Source organism: Takifugu rubripes, chromosome 11 (genome assembly GCF_901000725.2).
Source record: "Takifugu rubripes chromosome 11, fTakRub1.2, whole genome shotgun sequence".
NCBI classification, from domain to species: Eukaryota; Metazoa; Chordata; class Actinopteri; order Tetraodontiformes; family Tetraodontidae; genus Takifugu; species Takifugu rubripes.
The window spans coordinates 3,547,194-3,570,411 of NC_042295.1; the positions used below are offsets into that span (position 1 = coordinate 3,547,194).

Here is a 23,218-nt window from a genome sequence, read left to right on the forward strand (position 1 = left end):
TCTTTCTTTCTTTCTTTCTTTCTTTCTTTCTTTCTTTCTTTCTTTCTTTCTTTCTTTCTTTCTTTCTTTCTTTCATTCTTAAGAAAGCACAAGTGTCTGGCAGAGAGGAGCACAAACCAAATGAATTCAAATGATTGATTCAAACTGTGACATGCTGGTGCTTGTGCACCAGCAGACTGGGCCCCTGTGAATCTCCATGGCAACTGATGGTCAGGTTGAGCTCAGCTGAGTTTAGTTCTGGTCCCAAGGAAGCCTTAAACAAAAAAGAGAGCTGTAATGGTAAAGCTCAGCCCAGCAAGCCACATGTGAGGAAATGATGTCAGCCTGTGGAGCCTGTGCTCCATCCATCATCTCTGACCTAGCTCATCGTATCAGCACACATCACACGGCTAAACTGTATACCTTGCAGAACACAAGAAGGCCTGGGCGGATTATTAATGTACTCTTTCAAATTTTTCACCTTGTGCATAACAACATCGTTACTGAATCCCTGACACTTCCATTATTCTTTGATCTCAATGAAAGGCTCACATTATATTCAGGCCGATAATGGAGAAAATGTGTAATTATGACTTAACGGCTTGTCTGTGAGTGCTGAAGGGTGACCTGCACGCTTGATTATAGTTCTTGTGAAAGGACAGACTGTTCCTTTGCAGCTTGGCCCGCACTGAGCTGTCAGGAGCTGTGGGGGATGTAGCACCGCCTGTGAGCACCACCATCCACAGGATCGATTGAGCTGCCTCGTAGAGAAACCCAATCGCCATAGCTTCTCCAATTACTGTTGATAGGTCACATCCCTCTATCAGAGGCATTCAGGATGGATAGAAAGGAAAGAGGTTACAAATGCAGCAACAAGTGAATGCAGCTTTCATGTTAAACTTTGCCAAGAGAGTCTGAACTTGGACCCCTGTGTGCATTATTAATATTGACTACTTGCACCGGAATAAAGATGCATCTACACGAAGAGAGACGTGCCTGAATTAATCATTGAGTCACAGTCAAAGGCAGCATAATTCCTCTTTCATCACAAACTTGGCAATTTTCACAGAAATGATAGATGTCTCCAGAATGAAAGAAGGCCACCAGGTCTGCCATTATGTGGAGCAGCATCAATGATTCAGCAGAGGACAGGCTTTGTTCCTTGACACACATGTCAGCATCGTTGCTCTAGAGCGGCAGTAGGCCAGATAAAGCGTCATTATCACTAAAAGCAAAGTGTAAAATTACCATGTCGATGGGATCCAGCTAAAACACCAAAAACCTTGAGTGAAGCCTGCAGAATGAAGTGGTTCTCCCTCTCCTCTTTTTATTGTCAGGCTGAAGCTCATATGAGTGTAAGCTCTTGTACGTCTACCTACTTAAACATGTCGTGTGTCCTTCACACTGATCCATTTCACTCCCAGCGGGTCCATCAGGACGAAGCAGAGTGTGATAAAAGGTTATTCCCACAAGGCTTGAGCTCCTCCCAAGTTATTCCAGAAAGAAAATTGCAAATTTCATCAAACAATAACCAAATCACACCCAGGAGGCTGAACCAAATGACGCTTTTAAAAGAAATTATTTGAATTTCCCCCAAAAAGAAGGTCAATGCTACATAACAACAGTTCTGAATATAGGTGCAAAATTGAATTAAAAATCCCACAAATACTCTGCTGGATTTAGATTTTTAAGCCAGTCAGTCTTGCTGATTTCAGCTTTTTATCACTTGAACAACTCGGCATCATTTCTGCCTCTCAGAACACATAAATCACACCGTTCTTGCACGATGTGCTTATTTTCAGCTTTTTCTAACAATAGGCGGGGGGTCTATCATAATATACTAACAGCAGGAAACAAATTTCCTCTTCTTGTTCAAGATAAACAAACAAAACTTCGGTTTGTCTTCATGATGAGCCTGTTGATTGTGATATTAACCATTACTTGGAGCATAATTACTCTCGCAGTGCTTCTGTAGGGAACATCACTTATTTCCCCTGACTTGCATCCATATTAGAAGCTTTTTCATCCCATTTTCTGTGGTTCGGATTTATGACAGCCTTAAAAATCTTTAATAAACAAATGGCCAGCTGTGTGAAACCATGGGTTCTGGTTTGTCTATAGGTTGTTGACGTGGTTGACCTTCGTCTCGTTTTGGCTCACATAGCATCAGTGGGTCGCCTGCTACAACCGCAGTGGCTGCCTACAGGCAAGTACAGCCAACACTGTGGCAGATGAGGCCTACAGCGGAAGTCTCATCAATTATTGAGAGTGGGAGCTGGGGCATCATGCAGTGGGACTGTGTTGGCGAGTAAGAAGTGCAGCTGCTCATTTCTTTCAAATTTGAAATGACATTTCCCCGAAGGACATGCACAGGCAGACTAAAACTATCAATAGCTAATGGGCTGAATAAGTTATTAAACCGCTGCTTAGATATCATCCATTTCCAGAAGTGAAACCCAAGTACAATCAGAATACAGCAGACACCGGATGCAGAAAGGCCGCTGCTCTCTGGAATCAGGCATTAAATTGTTCTGTGGTTTAACACATCAACTTTTCTAAATGAACCCTTTTGATGAAAATAGAGGGGGAGCATCTGTGCTGCACTGAGCACAAAGATCTAAATCCGGCATCTGTGCACACGTTTTAGTTACATGAATCTATCTGATGTGTATGTAGACCTTTGATAAGCGGAATTGTGATGAAATGACTTGATCGTTTCAACAAGAACGTAGGAAACCATGTTCTCTATGTGTGACTCCTGTGAAATACAGTCAGAACTGCTGGTGATTGGTGTTTTGGCAAGTGCACATGCATCCTGCCAAAGTTGACAGACTGATGTGACGCTGTGACAGTGTTTACTGACGCTTTTGAATGAGTCTTTTATGGCAGAATGTCTCCAGGTGTCCCCTTTAATGCATGCTGTCTTCAGCCCATTGTCAGCTAAATGCACATTTCAACAAGATGCTTCGTAGCAGCTCTGTAAATAACAATAGAAAAGAAACACTCAGAAACAGCAAATCAAAAATTTCATCCCAGTTTCATCAGAAGGCCAGAAAAACACAATGATTATCCCCCTGACAGCTGTCCAGATGTTGCTAAGAGTGCCACAAAGGCTGCGATGGTACAACAGCATCTCTAACCAGCTGCCACGCCGCTCGCTCAGTCGTACACTGAAGAATGGGCCCATTCTTATGCACATCTCCTGTTTCTGTTGGGTTTTTTTAGGCGCCGTTAGCGTCCCGTGTGGGTGTCAGTCTGTGACCAGCTTAGACCCCAGTTTCAGGCAGAGATGAGGACTCGTGGCGGCGCCTGATGACTGCTGCGTCTGCATGAATACTGGAATTACTGCTGATGAGACAAGAACTCGCGTGAGTATCCTGTTATTTGTTTCTGGGGAGCATTTTTGGAAAAGGAAATCCAAATGAGGTAATTTAATGAACAGGCATTAATTATAATGACTTGTTATGTCACTACAGGTGGAATTAAATTAATACTGTCCAAAGATCCAATTAATTAACTCCCTGCCAACCTGATAAATGTGGAATTTTCATGGAGGCCGGTCCTGGGATTAGGTGGAAAACAGAGGCGAAATGATCTGACAGATCTACTTAGAGGTCGATATAAATACAGAGGTTTAGCAGACTGATGCATTGGGGGAGATGGTTGCAAAGCTGAGGTGCCAATCCTGCTGATAGCAAAGCCAAAGAGATAATCTGAAGGTGTAGAGGCAGAAAATAATGAAAGTGAGGGGCTTGAGAGAGTCATCCCCACGCTCACACTTAAAATATAATAGTTAGTTACCCGTCTGCAAAGGTTGCTGATGCAGTTTTATACTTCTGTCCAACCCAATGAACATAGTCGGGAAATATATACATGTCTAATAGTTAATTACTGAATAGTTAAAGTAGACATAGATGTAAACATGTGGTCAGCAGCAGATTTGGCGGTAATTGATCACAAGCCTCCATCGTACTCCATTGTACTCCATCGTACTAAGATAAAATGATCAAAACTCCAACAGCGAAGGTCCCCGTTAAAATCTTCTTCGCATTATGTATCCCAACACAGCAGAACCTGTGACGAATGCTTCAATTTCTACGGCGTTCTGCTCTCTGGAAAGTCATTATCGATAATCCCAGCAGTTTAGAAATAGAATCAATAGAACGAGTTGCATTAAACTTTAAGGAAATGCAACACAAACATCACCTGAATCCTGTGAAACACAATTGATATTTAAAAAAATATATTGATTTAGTCCCTGAGAATGTGTTTTGGGATGTTGTTTTATTAGGGCAATGTGTTTACTTGCTTACTGCACCTTTTTTATGACATTAATTGCACAGAAAAAAAAAACAGACACAGGCGGTCTTACTGGAGACTGCATGTTCTTGCCTGTGTTCATTACCCAACTACCTATCTCATTACACATTCACAGAGAGGGAGAGAGAGAGGGAGAGTAAGTAAAGCTCATATGCAGATAAGGTTTGTCTGATCCTATAAGTGTTCTCCAGAGAGCAGCTTCAGAGCCTGACTTTGACTTGACTGAAACCGAGACGATGTCCTTTTCCACATCTGCAGACAGCAACGGGGGCTGAGGGAGAGTCACATATGTTTGGAGGTAGACTACCAGCAGATAGAGGTTTTCCTGCTTTTGTCAGGAACCAGAAAAATGTAGAAAGTAGAATAATCTATTTTTACTTTCTCTCTTCTGCGTATAAAACCTGCAGACATAAAGCAGAGAACCTGCTGGCAGACACTGGTGCAATAATCATAAAACAAGTACAAGTACTGCAAATGAAAGGAAGAAATTGGGTGGTTTTCTTGCATTTGAACCAGCTGCAGAAAAAGCTGCTCTTCAGCTCATTTTCCTCTTCTCTTAGAGGTCCCTCCGTGCACCACTCTCACTTCATATTTATAGTTTTTTCCTGGTTTACTTTTGCACTGTTCAAATGTTGTTTGCAAAGGGCTCTAACAATAAATCCTGACAGTAATTGGTTTAATGCTACAGTTGATAAGATATGAAATTATTACACATATGAAAGAATCCCATTTATTACGAAGAACTGAAGCAATCATTGATTCATTGATGACAGCTTAAGTAATGGCAAATATAAAAAGACTGGTATTGTGGCTTCTTCTTGTGGAAATAACTGCAGGTTATATATATATATATATATATATATATATATATATATATATACATATACGTATATCACAGCTAGAGATTGACGAGGCACAGCGGTGTGCCTCACCCACGGTACAAATATGCTACGGAAAGGGGGAGCCAGGACGCCAGGATGATGGTGCAGGATTTCATCATCACCCCCCAATATCGAGATTGGGTACACAGCCCCAATGACAGACGGACTTGGGACAAGGGCAGCTGACCTGAGAGAGAGAATCATGGAGTCCTGGGGCAACTCAACTACCTCCCTGCCAAGGCTAACACACAAAGTACCAGACGAATCTCTACTGGAGGACATAAACACGGCACTGTCAACCATCCCTACCACTACCATCACTGAGACCAATCAGCTGATGTATGCAGCGGCAACGGTAATCCTACAGATGCTTGGTTATAAGATGAAGAGCATGAACAGCCATAAGGATCAAATGGCCCCATGGAGGAGAAGAGGCAAAATCATGGCCACACGGAGAGAAGTCAGCCTCCTAACAGAGCTAAGTAGAGGCGTGAATCCAAGGACAGAGCGGCCCAAGAAGTCCAACAAACTGTCCATACCTGAGGCACTGGAGACTGCTAAGCAAAGGCTCACTGCCCTGGCTACCCGACTAAAGAGGTACACAAGAGAAGTAGAGGAAAGGAGAATAAACAGGGTGTTCTTGACTAACCCGGCAAAGGTCTACTCTCAATGGCAGGGCAACAAGATGACAACAGACCCCCCAGACCCCAGTGGCCAAAATGAAGAGCTGGACAGCACCAGGGCCCGATAAGATCCACGCCTACTGGCTTAAGAAGCTGACTGCACTCCATGAACACCTGGCAGCACAGATGAACCAGCTGCTAACATCAGGGGACCACCCAGAGTGGCTAACCCAAGGCCGGACAGTCCTCATAATGAAGGACCCCCAGAAGGGCACAATACCGTCCAACTACCAGCCCATAACCTGCCTCAGCCAGGTTATGGCCAGCCAGATCATTACCAAGAGTGGCTATGGGTACTAGTTCCGAAGTGAAATAACCGTCAGCCACCTCCTCTACATGGATGACATCAAGCCGTATGCCAAGAACGACATCAACTCTCTGATTCACCTCACTAGGATCTACAGCAAAGACATCGGGATGTCATTCAGGGCTAGACAAATGTGGGCGGATGATATCTAGAAGGGGAAAGGTGATCGCAACTGACGGGGCTGAACATCACAGATGTGCAGGACAGCTACAAATACCTGGGGATCCCGCAGGCAAATGGTAACCATGAGGAGGCAGCTAGGAGGTCAGCCACAGCCAAATACCTGCAGAGGTTAAGACAGGTCCTGAAAAGTCAGCTGAATGGTAAGCACAAGATCCAGGCCATAAACACCTACGCCCTGCCAGTAATCAGATACCCTGCTGGCATAATACCCTGGCCACTGGAAGAGATACAAGCCACCGACATCAAGACAAGGAAGCTCCTCACCATACACGGAGGGTTTCACCCTAAGTCCAGTGTCCTAAAGCTGTATACAAAGCGAAAGGAAGGGGGCCAAGGACTAGTAAGTGTCCAAACTACTGTCCAGGAGTAAACAACAAGCCTCCAAGAATACATCAAGAAGATGGCCCCCACTGACCCACTGCTGAGTGAATGCCTCAGGCAACAAAAGGAGGAGGAACCTGAGAGGCTATCATGAAAGGACAAGCCCATGCATGGAATGTACCACCAACAAATTGAGGAAGTGGCTGATATTGAGAAAACCTACCAGTGGCTGACAAAGGCCGGACTGAAAGACAGCATAGAGGTACTAATCATGGCTGCACAAGAACAGGCCCTGAGCACCAGAGCAATAGAGGCCAGGGTCTACCATACCAGACAAGACCCCAGGTGCAGACTGTGTGGAGATGCCCCTGAGACAGTCCTGCACATCACAGCAGGGTGCAAGATGCTAGCAGGCAAGGCATACATGGAGTGGCATAACCAGGTGGCTGGCATAGTGTACAGGAACATCTGCACTAAGTATGGACTGGAGGTCCCAGGGTCCAGGTGGGAGACACCCCCAAAAGTGGTGGAGAACAAGCAGGCCAAGATCCTGTGGGACTTCCAGATCTAGACTGACTAGATGGTGGTGGCCAACCAGCCTGACATAGTGATGGTGGATAAACACCGAAAGACAGTGGTGGTGATAGATGTAGCAATCCTGAGTGATAGCAACATCAGGAAGATGGAACACGAGAAGCTGGAGAAGTACCAAGGGCTGAAGGAAGAGATAGAGAGAATGTGGGGCATGAAGGCAACAGTGGTCCCAGTGGTGATCGGGACACTGGGGACAGTAACACCCAACCTAAGTAGATGGCTCCAACAGATACCAGGAACCACACCAGAGATCTCTGTCCAGAAGAGCGCAGTCCTAGGAACAGCTAAGATCCTGCGCAGAACCCTCAGACTCCCAGGCCTCTGGTAGAGGACCCGAGTGTGAAGGAAGGACAGTGTTAACGCACGCGCGCATACACACACACACACACACACACACACACACACACACACACACACACACATATATATACTGTATATGGTAGATAATAGCTGTCATCCAGGTCAATTTACAAATACTTCTCTGCAATTGTTCATAGATAACACTCTGCAATTACAGGTAATTCAGCATCAGCTGCCTGTATCAAGAACATTTAGATCTCAGACGGTTTGTTAAATACCAAAGAATTGACGCTAAGCTAAGTGCCAAACTGCTTCAGCCTTTATCTCAGCTGCAGCTTTTGGATTAAACTTCTAAGAGGTGGAGCATTATAGAAATCTCTGAGGAGGTATGCACGTATAGAACGGTGCAGTCTATATATAGACTGTACAGGCAGTAAAGTATGTTTTCACCTGAGGCTACAGCGCACATTTAGAATAGGTTCATTTTATATATCTCATCCAGCACTGGTTTCACCAGTAAATGCTTTTCCCATTCTGGCAGTCTACCTGCATGATAAATAGAAGAAAATATTTTTTGTGTGCTTTTCATCAACAAAAAGCCCCAAATATCCAATTTTTCTATGCCTTGAAAACCCTGCTCAGACTGTAGCTATATGATGGTTTCAATTTGTTACTCTCAGAGGGAAAACAGCATCACTTGTTCTTTCAAGAAAATCTGCACCATCTTTCTCTCTTCACTCGAAGAATAGAATAAATAATTGAATGGGTGGAGTTTTTTTTATCATTTAATTACTGTTTACTTGCATCAGTGCGCTGTTGAACACAGACAGCATGAATGTTCTGCTTTTATTCACCACAGTTATTTACCACATTTGTCCCCTTGGCATTTTTCTGGAGCGTTACTTCAATATGCTATGAGAACAATGCAAATATTTGCAATAATTCCTGGGGAGGGGGGTCGATGTGAGAATGCCTCTGACCTGTAAGCTAAACTATCAGCATCTGCTGAGACAGAGATCCGTCTTGGATGCAGTTGTGTGAGTCTGGAAGTGTCTCGAAGTGATGCAATGCTCGGAAACACCATTGTTATCCTGAGAAAAGTCTCTGCAAGTTGTGTCTTCAACCCTGAATTATTGAGCGCACCACAGCCTTGTTACTTTGTGTTAAAACATTCACCGCTGAGTTAGATGACACACTTTGTGTAACAAGCAAAAATGCCCACATATGGTGCAAACACAAAATAATAGGTCCTTCCACCTACACTGTGATGTCCTAAATGGAAGGTTTAGGCTTGGAGGCATTTTTTAGATTCACTTGAACTGCACCCCCCCCACCCCCATCTCACCACCGTCATGGTAAGACATGAGAGACTGCTGAAAGGATTTGTGGTGAGTTTGTTTTTTATTTGATGAAGTACACACATTTAGAGACAGCATGCTTGCCTCAGCTCAGTCCAGTACAGGACAAAGCTTTCATCTCAGTCCCCCACCCCCTTCCCCACCGTGCAGAATCTCCACTGGGTAGCAAATATGCATATGCCCTGTGGTTCTAATGGCAGCTAGAAATGCACCACAGCCAGCTCTGTACGTCCAGCACCGCCTCTTCATATCTGTGGCCATGCAGGACTCCTGCTGAAGGGAACATCAGAAACAACAGTAAATTAGAAAAACCTGTGTGGTCCAGATAAAACCAATAATGAAAGTTAGGTAGTAACACTGGCCTTCGTGTGTATGTGGTAGTGCTTCTGGTCCTCTGGTGGCCCTGTTTTATCTTTCAAAGCTTATCTGTTCCTAAGAACATATGTGCCCTTGTCCTTCTTTTTTTCTATCATCCAGTTCTATTTCCCAAGACCGGTTCTTTCCAGCTGTTCCTATGTGCCAAGGGCATCGTGTCCTATGTCTAACAGTCAATGCATTTTGATTTGGACCTGTGTACGAGACCTTGTTTTTCTTTCCTATATCAATTACGGTATATTGTACACTATTATGTGTGCTATTTTCACAAATGATAGTTTAGGTAATGATGAAAGGTTCAAGGGATCGAATACAGAAATGATTGCAGCTCAAGATACTCAAGCCTTGTTCTTTGCTTTTCTTGTCGTCTCTGTCATCTTGTTTTTCACATGGGTTGACGGCCTAATTGGTTCTGTGATGACTGAAGGTGTTAAGCCGATAACTCATCCTCGTTTGAAACTGAATTAAATTCTGTTCATGTCGAGCTTTTGCTCCACATCCAAAGTCAAAAGGTTGCTTAAACTACAGGATACTCTTATCAAAGCAATAGGGACATTTGATGTAATTGGTGAGGCAAATCAGTCTGTGTAACTTGCAGTCAAGCAAGAGATCTACATTTAAGCCCCAGTCAGCAAAGTGGAAGTAATCAATGTTTTATGGGAAAGAATGATTCCCTTCTGCCTTAAAAGCTGATCCTTATTCCTCTTTTAAGGGGTGAAGGTGTAATAGCTTATCCTTTGCAGAGGATGTATTACACCCAACTGTTGTTCAGGCTGTGTTATTTCCTTAATAACCATTGTTATCCCAACTGTTGTGGAGACTCTGCAGCTGGACAGCAAAATCTCAACTATTTCTACGTATAATGCGGCGATCCCCACAGGGGCTCATTATATTGGCTGATCCAACTCAGCTATTCTTCAGCAACCCTCTTATCAAAGTCTTGTTGGTTCAGTCCGGTGAGGGAATATTTCCTACAGCCTGCAGGCTATTGATCACTATTTTTATGATGAATATGCAGGTAAATACTCCTAGCTGGCATCTTTGTCTGTGTTAGCTTTTTTTGGTATCTTTCAATGTCAGGCAGGTGCAAGAGGGACATGCTGCAGATACACTAACCTTCAAATGAAAAGGGAAAAAGAGACATGCCCGAGTTTAAGTCTGTGCATATTTAATGACTTTCTTAAGAACGTTTAATTGGGCAGCTGTGTCAATATAAAGATTTCCTTGTCGGTGGGTTTTATGTTTTTATTCATTTTTTTTCTGCGGGAAAAGCACTTTGACACCCACAGCAGCCACGCAGGTAAAATCTGCCCTCAGCTTTGGCCAGAGCGCAGAAGACGTGCTGTCGATCTCAGCAAAGTCATCCCTGCAGTGAGTCAGCCACACGTCGGCAATGTAGCATCAGCAGTCACACAGCTGCTGTGTCAACATAGTTCCCACAGTGTCATCTTTCTGTGGCCTCTGGGTGCTCGCTCAATGCCAGTGCGCATAGCACCCGACAAGAAAAGGACAAATAATAATAGAAAGTGATGCGTGATGACAGGAAAGGCCAGCGCAGGGAAGATTAGAAAGGCTCAGGTGAAATGCCAGAGGTGTCTTGTTTGAGACTCGACTGGAACCAGTGCTGCATCATTAGGTCGGCATTCAACAGCGTCACTTACCTGACATTTCACCACCGCCTTAAATGTCAGCGCTTAAATGTAGCAACGAGCATTTCAAACACACATCAAAAAACCACCAATAAACCTACTGGAGTGAGAAAGGTGATTATATGGTTTACTGGGAAACTGTGACCACGTTTCACGGTGAACCACTGCGATTCTTAAATTCATATCCCCCCCAGTCTGGCTAACTGAAAAAGACTTTAACAAATAATCGTGATAACAACATCTCCACTCATGGAAGATAAATGAGGAGCCAACTCCGGAAGCGCCGTATTTTAATGTCAAACACCCAGGTCACATTCACATTTTACTCATTATGTTTTAACGAAAACATCAGAAGGGGACTTGACAACAGCGGCAGTGGTGTTGAGTACATAATTGTCATGTGTCAAGTTCATCCGCCTCAATGTCCGATGCGTCCTAATAACCCCCCGCTTATCCAGCCGAGCGTGCGTAATTGTCTCTTCACGCGCGCGCTCCTGCTACAGCAGTCATTCAAAGACATTTTCTTCCATTTTGTTTTCACATCAGATGCAGTTCAGCTGTGACAGGATAAAGTGCACCCTGTTTAATTTACATTGAATTTTACTCCACTGCTCTGTCAAGACGTCGTTCTTTTTACAAAGATGCTTTGTTTTCTGCTTCAAACTCAGCTGAACTGTCACTGCTCTGGATTAGGTCCCCAAGGTTTAATTAGCCACCATCATAATCATACATATTTTCCTTCCACGGGGGCATATAATTGGAGAACTTGAACGCAGGGGAGTCTTACGTGGAGGAAATCCATTGTCTAACCCCTACTAAAGAGGTCAGACCTCTGAGAACAAGAATACGTAGGAGACAGTTGAAACAAAGTCCTGCTCAGGAAGCTACTTTAATTAACTCGAATGAATCTGGGAGCTTCCTCTGCCGACTTTTGACCTTATTCTGAAGGTTAATAAGCCCACTTCCACTTAAAGATATGTCACACGTGATGGAAATCAATGCTCTGCACACGAAAACCAATTTTAATGAGATAAACACTGTTGTGCCCCCTCCATTGTTAATGCTAGAAGCCACATCCAGGAATCACTGCTGGAGGATCACCAGTGGTGCCGATGTATCAATTTCATTTCCAACAAAATACTTGGCTCCAGAATTAATATTGGCTGCCATAAACCCAGTGACAATATAACCAAAATAACTCCCATGGGGGCAGTCAGAGTGATTTGAAAATCAAACATGAATATAAGTAAAAAGAAATCATACAGAGAGAAAGAGAAAGAAAGGAATATTGACATATCATATTTTAGGTCATCAGCCTGCTATTGTTTATGTAGTCTCTTGCAAACGTGGTGCTGTCCAGTTAACACTCATTTTACATGTGATCTCGTAACTTGTGTTATTCTCCGGGTCTGGGGCAGGAACCATCCGTGCGCTGCCTGGTCCAGTTCAGTTATTGGAATAAAGGTACTATATATACTAAAGGTACTATAATAATGCACTAATGGTGTTACATTATCCACTTTATGGACTTATTTACTGTATAGAATGCCCATCAAGTGGATAATCTAGTATGTTTACAGTATGATTATTCGTTTTATCCTTTTTATTCTATTCTGTTCATCTGTTCATGTGTAAATTAAGCATTTGAATCTGCGACCCGACTCAGTTCCTCCTAAGAAACGTCGTTAAAGGCGATCCATTGGCAGTAATTTCTGGCTCTGGGCTTTCATGGACCACAGGGGTGTGTAGGTATAATGTCTAAGTTTCAGGCTTGCTGACTTTGCATGGCACCTCTGGGCCTCAGTGGCAGCAGTTCCAGTTCTGGTGGGCCTCCTTTATTCTGCTAAGCCAGCTGAAAGAGTCCGTATGTTGCTCCTAGGTCAGCGTTGGAAATGTGCCCCGAGTGGACTGTAAATTATTTGCAGTAAGTTCAGGCTGCCTCTGTTGCAATTCACAGAAGAGATAAGTCTGCCAGACGGTTGGCACAAGCATGCGCATTAGCTGTATTACAGCATTAGGGGAGCATTAGAAACAGCAAGAACCTAAATGAGAAGTCCACGTTAATTGGTAAAACAAGACCATGTAAAAGGAATCTGTTTTCATACTAAACATATTACACAAGATGCATTTGTTTTTACTGCCCAGATACCAGACACTCAGAGGGATTACATAAAGAATTCTCACATAGAGCAAGTGAATACTGATGATGGGGTTTTGGCCAAGAATGACTTTACTGATGCCCTCCTATTTCAATCTTTATTCTACCGAGTAATCCCACTCAACCATATCAGAGGAAGAGCCATGACTTTGTCATGGTATTAATTCCACAACCGGTACAATAATTCTTCCACGCGCTGCTGTTGCAGTGATTCTTTATTAATCAGCAGCAGGTGCTCCCGTCACAGCCGGTTAACTCGGATGGACCATGGAGGCTTCCCGTCTGCCACCGTCTGTGTCGCTTTTGTCGACTTTTCTGAAGACACCTCGGGATAGATGTGGTCCCGAGTTCACGGTGCTGCTGTCCGACACAAAGTGTCTTAACTCTCCTGGACATCAGTAAAAGTGGACAGTCAAAAAGTTCCGCATCTGCAGCTTTTTAGAGCATCTTTAATCCCCCCTGACTTAAACACACACGTGTGTGTGTGATCTTTGGCTTTAATCAATGCGTCAGAAAACACCAAAAATAGATTGTGACAACTATTGTCTCCACACACTCCTCTGTTAGCGGGTCACAGGTAATGTTATAAATATTTATAATTCTGGGATTCATTCCCCGCAGAGCAGATTTACATTTGAGGTGATTATATATTCTGGAAATACAGTTTTATCCTTCCCCAGTTTTCCCAGCAGAGCCAGCTTGGATGCATGACTGAGTGAAGCGTGAGCATCCACCCAAGAACATTCCCTCAGATGTATTTGAATAAGACATGATGCCAGTTTATTTTTGTAACATCCTCCACCCCAGACTGTTGGCATGCCGAGTTGTGACTAATGCTCTTCTAGTTTCCACACACGGTGTAAAAACATGGAATAATAGCCAGCCTGTCTCTGAGCAGTGGCAAAATGGCCTTTCTAAAGGCCATACCTATACTTAAACATCCATTATTGTGTGTTAAACAGTTCATACAATGGACTGTGTTTCACAAAGGTAACATCCTGAATCCTAAAATGGAGAGGATAAAGTATGTCATGCATATACGTGTGTATGCAGAAGGCTGTTTGACTGGATGGGACGAAAAGCTAATCCTCAAATCAGGCGTCACAGATTCTCATCCTGATTTTTTTTCCTGTCCTGAACTGTGATTTCTCTGAGTTTAACCACACAAATACCAAATTGCCTTTTCATTTAAGTCTTTATGTTGCAGGTTGGAGTCGGTGTCCCCTATTTCCATGAGTACACAGCAGTGGGAGAGAGAGAAGAAAGATGTTGGGCTGAGACATCATGGAGCTGTCTCCTCCACGTAGCTGCACATCATCAGTGAGGCCATGATCCCGTTATAGCTGTGGGTGAGCATCTCTGGCTCTCTTCCAATCCAGCTTTTCTTAATGTGGCCGCTAATGATATTCAGGATGAGCTTTGTCATGTTGGATGAGAGAAGTTGAGAAGAAGTCAGAGTGACATCATCGGGGCTATTTCAGCTTTGGATTAGAGACCGCGAAGGTGACGAGACTGAAAAATGTCCATTTTCGCCAAGCATGAGAGATATAAATATTAAACCCCGATGTGGGAAAAGCTGGATAGCTGAAAATCTCTTAATTAAACTGTCTACTTCTAATCTGCCTTCCAAGTTGTATTCATGAGGTACATATGGATTTAGTCTTTTCAGAAGTATCTAAAAATAATTTCTCTTTGTAGCATTAATAATATGTAAGATCCTAACAGGCCACCTGTCCTGAGGAAAGAGCTTATTTTTCCCTTTAACATTATGTGAATGAGCATTCAGCTCAAAGGCTCGTGCTTTTTTGTGCCTCAAAAGCAGATCTAAATGTAAAGCATTTCTCCCACAATATAGAATGGAGGTAATATCATCTGAGTTATAGTGCAGCTTTATATGCTTGTGTCTGCAGAAGCATGTGCATGAATGTTTCCAATGCAGATGCTTTTGTAACTCGTAGAAACCCCTTAGGATGTCTCCAGAATGCATATGCAGGGGGCTTATCATGAGAGTTAAGCTGGTTTTACCTGATGGATTAATGCGTATTTATTTACATATATTTAATTTAATCAGTGTAGAGTTAGGTTACATGTTAATATATCCTGTCAGCAGGATGACTTTGAAGATGTTATGGCAAGTTTTATGTGCTGAAGCAGCTGCTGCTCTTGTGCCTGCTGTCCTTCTGTCTTCAACAGAGCAAATTGGATAATAACAACAATTTTCACAACCAATGAATTTCTAGGTAGTTATTAATGGTCGCAGGGGGGGAAAGAGAAGAGGTGGATCATAATTATAGTTTTAAATGAGCTGTGTGGCAGAAAATCACTGCAAGAAATGGACAAAATGGCATCTTGATGGCTGATGTGTCAAAACCAACTTTTATTTTGTCCAAGATAAGAAATAAAGACTCTCTTAAATAAGATCAACATTTAAAAATGCTTATCCTTTTTAATCCATGTGTAATTAATAATATTTAATTTTTAAGTTTAAAAGATGCTACATGAGACATTTATGTTCATAGACCCAGACTGAAGCATTATAAAGCTGGATCATGGCACAGTCAGTCTAAAGTCTGGTGACATCATTTCCTGTCAAGTCACTGCCCATTCAACTATGGCACAGCGAGCTCATTTAACTGGTGGAGGACACGTTGCAGCTCAGTGACCTTTCCTGGCACTGGTAGTGGCACAGTTTTATTTGAAATCTTTGATTTTTGTCAGTCTTTTTCATGACGATGGTGCCTTTCTCCATCGTTTAGACACTTTCAAATTGTCTTTTTCTGCTGCAAGTCCTTCTAACCATCTGGGTAACAACCTGCCTCTCATAATAAATGTGTGTGTGGATCCTGAGCATGTCCAGGTGGGCAGAATGAGGCGTTAACTCTGCATCGGTATTTTTTGTCCGCAGGTAATGCCAAGCGAGTTAACCAATCCTGGAGATGCCGAAGAGAAGAGATATTCTGGCCATCGTGTTGATCGTGTTACCCTGGACTCTGCTCATCACAGTTTGGCACCAAAGTGCAATAGCTCCGCTCCTGGCCATCCGCAAGGGTACGCACTGGTCTGTTGTTCGGCAGCAGCATCAGCAGCCCCAAAGTGGCTCCTTGAACCTCACACTACACTGCAGCCTGTTCATTTAGAGGCTTTTAATAACACTCGTTCGGTCATTGAAACCTCTTCTCTGTGGACTCTGCACGCATCACTTCAAGTTCCATTAAGCACTCACACATATTTTTCTTTTCCTGGATTCTTGTCGAGTGCAGAACATTATAAAATTCAAGCAGTGTTTCTATGACTCAGGAAAATGACATCAAAATTAATGGAATAACGCACAGAAAATGATCCCGCGGCAGGTTTAGATGCAGAGGCAGTAACTCAGATACAAACTTCTGACCACCCACAGACCATAAATCTGATGCCAAAATGTCAAGTATGATAAATGAGACAGCTAATCAGTAAATCTTTTCTGACTGACGCGCATGCAGGTGTAATCCGCAGAAGGGTTCCACAAATGGCACAAATACACTCTGAACTCATAAACACTCAAAATAAATATCTTAAATTGAAATATTCCCATAAGAGAGGATGGAGGATATTTAGTAGCTCATATACCTGAAGCTGGAGTCTTGGATTTTAAGGATGCACTCCCACAGGTGAGATCTCCCAATCGAGATCATTTTTAAACTTTATAGCTGACTTTTGTCAGAAGTAAAGCATTCGTATGGTTGATCTGAGGAATGTCAAAGATCAAATCCACTGACAGGCTCCTCAAAGTGCACCGACTGACAGAAATGGTGGCAGGTTTTGTTGTTGGAATATACGGCTCAGAATCAATGAGGCCACTCAGGAGGGAAATGATGAGATTTTTGATTTCTCAAAGTCAATATAGCAGTTTTTGCATTTTTATCAGCATAATATTATACTTAGATGCAAACCTTCTTACTGTTTCCTGAGGAAAATATGTTAAAATAGATAACAAGAGTGAAAATCAAATTGAAAAACTGATGTGTTAATGTTGACTAATCAAAAGTATATAAAGAAAAATAAGGGATGTACATCTAGGCATAACCATTTCATTGCGGTACTTAATTATGGCAACAACTTAAACCCACAAATGGAAATATACATTATTGTTTCCCGCTGTCTTTTTCAGTTAGAAATGAGCAATAATAAAACATATGAAATCATATAAACTGATTCCCATCTAGAATCCGGATCACATTTTGGAATCACATCACATGCTAAACCTCCAAATCCAAATCTTTTTTTGATGTTGGTTCATCCCTGCAGTGTTAAAGCCTCTCCGGCTTCTTTGGTGGAGCTTTTAATCATCCACACACTGCAAAGCTCAGCTTGTAAAAGACTCATTTTCATCTTTGGATCGCTGTGATACTTTAATTGCATGCATGGGAGTTCCAAAAACAGTGAAATATCTCAGGAGAGAAAACAATGTAGGGAAACCAGAGACAAGAGTCTGAATGAGGGAGCTTGTGGTGGATGTATTTCCATTTCTTTAAAAGGAAAGGCCAAAAGTGACTCCAGAACTGAGTCAGAGGGCACTTTATCCCTCAGCTCTTCCTTACGGTGTTTCTCGGTCCATCCGCTGCGTTCTCCTCTCACAGTGACTGCTTTCACTTTTTGCAGCCTGTCACCACCTAGTAAAAGAGATCTTTATCATTCCAGAGAAGCTTGCAGTTCGACACCACCGGCTTTCAGGTACATTTATGTCACCTGAGGCACATATACAAAGAGCAGCCCAAGGTGGGACTAATGCATTCCATGTCTTTTTATCCCCGCATCTGCAGTTGATGGAGCTGAGGGCAGGAGGGAGACCGGCAGCCACGTGCAAGACTCCAAGGAATACTGTGCCTCGGATAAGGACATCGTGGAGGTGGTGAGGACAGAGTATGTGTACACGAGGCCTCCGCCCTGGTCTGACGTGCTGCCCACCATCCACATTATCACTCCTACGTACAGTCGGCCTGTGCAGAAGGCGGAACTGACGCGACTGGCAAACACTTTCCTCCATGTGGCCAACCTGCACTGGATCCTGGTGGAGGACTCGCAGAGGAGAACGCCTCTCGTCACGCGGCTGCTGCGTGAAACGGGGCTAAACTACACCCATCTCAATGTAGAGACACCCAGGAACTACAAGCTTCGGGGTGACACGCGAGACCCTCGAATCCCCAGGGGCACCATGCAAAGGAACCTTGCGCTGCGATGGCTAAGAGAGACATTCAACATCAACAGCAGCCAAGCAGGAATCGTCTATTTTGCTGATGACGACAATACATACAGCCTGGAGCTGTTTGAGGAGGTGAGCGCTGGGATGTTTTTACAAATCCTAATGGAAAAGTAAAGTGCCTGGTGACAAATGTGAGCCCTGTTTGGAATGGAAGCACGAGGTGTGTCAGGTCATCAGCTGCAACGATGGTGGTATGAAAAGGAAGACTTCTTCTTTAGACCCCTAATTGCATCGTAGATGATTTCATCAACCTTCTAAAGTTGCAAGAGCCTCATTAAAAAAGTAAAGATGTGTTTAGTCTGGACCATGACCATAACAGTGGTTATGGTCAAGGTTGAGCCTCAATGTCCTATAAAAAATAATCTCACTATCAGCAAACTTTAGCATGGTCAGTTTGAGCCAGAGTGGGAGCAAAAACTAGGAATAGCTGGACCAGTCTGAGACAGACTGGCTGTAAATTGCCAAACAAGCCTCTCATAGGTCTGTATGGTGCAGGGGAGTGAAGGAAAACATGCACACAGAGCTGAGATGTGTTCAAATGCCATCGGGGGCTCGTGGGATGTTTTTCCAGATGCAGAGTTGGAGAGAAGCCACGTTCCGACAGCTCGGAATAGCAGGTCGATTGTGAGCCCCTTAATGAAAGAGTTTATGCTAACAAAGTTAATTTCTCAACCATCGTAAATGCTAACTCTTCAGATTGAAAGTAGGACTGTGAAATAAGGAATTTTTCAAATCAGACCGCAGCTCAGAAATGTACCAGATAAATTTAGATTTTCTTAATTCATTCCTAGGGGTGAAGTTGAATATGGCACATTTAGCAGAGTGAGTGCAGCCTCAGTTATCACATGTTTAGAGATGCTACTTCAAGGTCAAGGTTCTTCTGTGGAACAGTGTGCACGAATCACAATTTTCCATGTGTTATACACATAAAGCATGAAACTGTTGTTATTTGACAGCCCTATTTACAAGTGAGAACACTTCAGCCATAATTAAGTTGGGAATTTGACTCTCCAGGTCATCTTCCAATACCGGCATTCCCACCAGCACAATTATAGCCTGAACCACGGCGAACGCATGTAACCATAACGATGATCCGCACTTTATTTATTCAATGCCTCCTTATGGTGCCATATACAGTAGTACAGGAAATTGCAGTCTAATATGAGGAAGGGTATCTAAACTCTACATGACCAGATAAGTGTATTTTCTTCTTCTCCATCAGCATTGTCATGATTTATTTTGTGCCTTGCGTCATCCATCCAATGGAGGCACACTTCCAGATGGATTCCATCCTATCATCGGCTTGGTTACCTGAGCGGACCTGCTCTACGTGTGCTGTTCTTCAGCCTCAGGTCTTAGCGGTTAGCGGTGCAGACAGGGTCCGTAGTAAATGGAGCGCTTCATATTGACGCGGCCTGTCATTACCTTTCTCTGGGAATCAGCCAAAGTGCTTAGTCGCCATGGCGGCACTCTGTCACTCCCAGCACTCCTTTTACAGGCCAGAATAAGGACAGAGCAATATGGATGATGGAAAGAAAGAGAAAAGCTGACAGGAAACAGATAGTTGGCTAAAACTATAGTCTGCTGACAGCAAAGTAAAGCTGCAGTAGCATCTGGACAACTTCCCTTTAGGTAAAATCCTCCCTCCATTTAAAACATCCCTTTGCCATTTAACAGTCAACCATGCTGTAACTCTTTTATTTATCATTATCAGTAAATGTCTGAAATCTGATTATGATCGAAAGGCATCAGAGCTGGACGTGAACATTTCCCAACATATTTTTTCGGCTACAGTGATGGGTAGATTCAGTACCTGCTGCCCGCAAGTTTTACATATGTGTGAAAAGCTCTGTAACTAATTCACATACATCTACACACTAAAAGAGGAGGAGAAGGAGTTTGTTTTGTGTGCTTGGGAGCCAAAAGAATAGGCATTTGTGCCATGTGCTCTAAATTCCCACCAGAAACTAGGTTATGCTGTTTTTTTTTAAATTCCCAAAATATTCTGCCCTTTAGAGCATTCTATCTAAATAGGTCTACAGTGTTCATACTTTAATTGAAATATTTTGCCAGTCAACAAGAATATATAGGATATTGCTTCCTAAGGATATTGCTCGTGTACATGAGTGTGACAACCCAGTGTGACACGTTGTAGCTAATAAGTACAGGAGAAAGCAGCAGTCTGCTACTACATAGTCAAGCTAAAGCAGCAAATCCTCAATTTATGAAGCACAAGCACGATAGTTTTGGGTTCAGCCAGCGTCAGTGAGGGCGTGGTTCGTCCAATCAGAGACCTCTTCACACAGCACTGTACCAATCACAAGCACACAGTTATTTAGACAGAAATTATAGGCACAAAGGAAACACGGCTCAAGAAAATAGGACCACAATAATCCTGAGCATAAATGAAAGTGGCACAATCACAGGATTCACGTGTGTTGTGCACACTGGATCCCTGTAATCAATAACAGCCCCTTCGGTGAACGCTGACATACGTATGTACTAGGACAGAGCTGCCATCCCTGAAGCTCAGATTCCCGTAAGCCCTGGGGTTGGCCCAGGACAGTTCACACTCTGCTACTCTCTGATCCGCAAGTATCCCTGCAAGAGCCTGTCAGCTCACACGGCGTCTAATACAACAGCTCACACACGTATTTTCAGAGAACCATCAGGACAGTCCACTCTTTCACCATCAACACAACCCGATATAAGTTATTTAGCTTGTTTCTAGCTTTTCTAGCATTTTAATATCCCCTGTAAGCAAGATATTGATTTCATCAATTGGAGTTTCACCAACTTTGCAGAAGTTATGGAAAAATCAACCTTTGCTTGTATGAACAGTTACTTTATTTTAGAATAGATCTTTTAAGTAGGGTATTTTGATTTTATTTAGAAAGAAAGAAAAATCCCATTTTCTATTGATGACCCAAGACAACAATATTTTTTATTAAGTTTACTTTCAATAAAGACCTTCAAAGTAGAAATACTGTTTAGACTGTAGAGTGCCTCAATCCCCCCCGAAGATAACAAAACATCTAATTTCATGCTATGATAAATGCACATACATTCAGCTGATAAAGAACTATGCTAAAAAAAATAATCACCAGCATCATTAACTCTGCCGCATGGGTTTGATTAAATGGCTGTAGTGCAAATCCTTCATTTTTTATCAGAGTAAAAGCAGCAAATTCTCTGACTGCAGCAGCTCTTGCTGGGCAAATACTCAGTAGGAGGCAGTCATGGAAGAAACAGACAAACTCTTTTATGCTTGAAGATTAAAGGACTCAGCAAAATAAAAGAGGACGATGGCGGATGGTTCTCCCTTAAAGGAGCTCTCTGGTCACACGTTGGCGGCATCCACTTCTTCTAATGGCTTGGCTCCTTCGAAGCCTCTTGGCTCAGACTCTCATTAAACATGGTTGTGTCTCATTATCCTTTGTAGGGCAGCTGTTGAACAATGTGTGTCAGCTGCCCACAACTAAATGAGCAATATTCAGTGTTGCAGGATGAAACAGAGCAAAAGCAGCGAACCTTCTCTGCAGATGTCCGTTGACGCTCTTCTCCAGGCGACTCTAATCCTCATCTTGCCTCATTTTCTCTCCCCAACTCTCAACCAGATGAGATCGACTCGCAAGGTTTCAGTGTGGCCTGTGGCCTTTGTTGGAGGATTACGCTACGAGTCCCCCAAGGTCAACGCGGCTGGGAAAGTCTACGGCTGGAAGACCGTCTTCGACCCTCATCGGCCGTTCGCCATCGACATGGCTGGCTTCGCCATCAATCTGAGGCTCATCCTCTTCAAGCCCCAGGCATACTTTAAGCTTCGAGGGGTAAAAGGAGGCTACCAAGAAAGTAGTTTGCTCCGAGAACTTGTCACACTTAATGACCTGGAGCCGAAAGCAGCCAATTGCACTAAGGTAATTTATTTTTGTTATTTATGTTTTGTATTTCGTACAAGGGTATGCAGGATTTACTGATTTATTTAGGGGTTTTTATAATGATGATGTGTTTGTATATTTGGTTTTATGAGTTTTATGACTATGGATGGTAGAAAGAGTAGCTCTTATAGCTAATACAATGCTTAAACAGATAAATACCTCATTTTATAGAGAGAGATGTTAAAGGAAACACTTCTTTGCCTTCTCACAATGTCATTATTGTGAGTGAAAGCAGGAATATATTTTAATATCAGATGGATGTTTTCCAAGAATATGTTCCTAAATGAGTCTGCTCATTTGAAAAAAAGAACCAGAAATTTAAAAAAAAGAAAAAGAAATTCTCCATCAACTATATTGCAGTATCCCAAACGAATTGTTAGCGTGCATGTACATCGGGGCATATCTGGGCAAAAACCTGTATCCACATATTCATTCTGAAATTCAAATGTGAATAAATCGGAGGCTGAAAAGATCGTGATTATACCTCTTCACTGCCCACGTGCACTCTTGCCCAGTCAAAGATGAACGCGTCAGTGGCAGCTGCACCACTCGTCTCGCTCGCTGCCTGCTCCGTGTTTTCCTGCAGCCTCTGTTCCACGGAGCTCACGTCACTAAACCTCTCTAAGCAAAGAGGAATTAGCCAGAGGGCTCTGGTTATGGATGGATTCCACATTTACGCATTCAGGAAGTTCATTCACAGGAGTAAATGAAAAAAGGCGATTAGGATTCAGATTTAGATTTGTTTAGGCTGTCACACTGATAATAGATGAGGGTGGAGATGGACTAATGGGTGGAAAGGCAGAAGATAAAGCACTGGTAGCTCTGTGTGGGCATCCCACCTCATTATAATCTACCACTCACCATGCAGCAGTGACTATTAACCTTCCTCTACACCTGAGAAGAGTGGGAGTGGGCTCCTGGCACATCTCAAAC

General features: G+C 43.0%; 1 protein-coding gene across 5 annotated transcripts in view; it reads left to right on the forward strand.

Annotated features, from left to right (window-relative positions):
- The window catches only part of b3gat1 (beta-1,3-glucuronyltransferase 1), a 47,024-nt gene that overhangs the window by 18,063 nt on the left and 5,743 nt on the right, over positions 1–23,218 (forward strand). The window contains exons 2-7 of one of the 5 annotated variants that reach the window (XM_029843230.1): positions 3,205–3,347; positions 14,316–14,453; positions 16,014–16,156; positions 17,750–17,821; positions 17,911–18,422; positions 21,968–22,264. In XM_029843230.1, the coding sequence (XP_029699090.1) occupies positions 16,045–16,156; positions 17,750–17,821; positions 17,911–18,422; positions 21,968–22,264 (993 nt within the window). In that variant the 5' untranslated portion in view covers positions 3,205–3,347; positions 14,316–14,453; positions 16,014–16,044. 5 annotated transcript variants of the gene reach the window in all.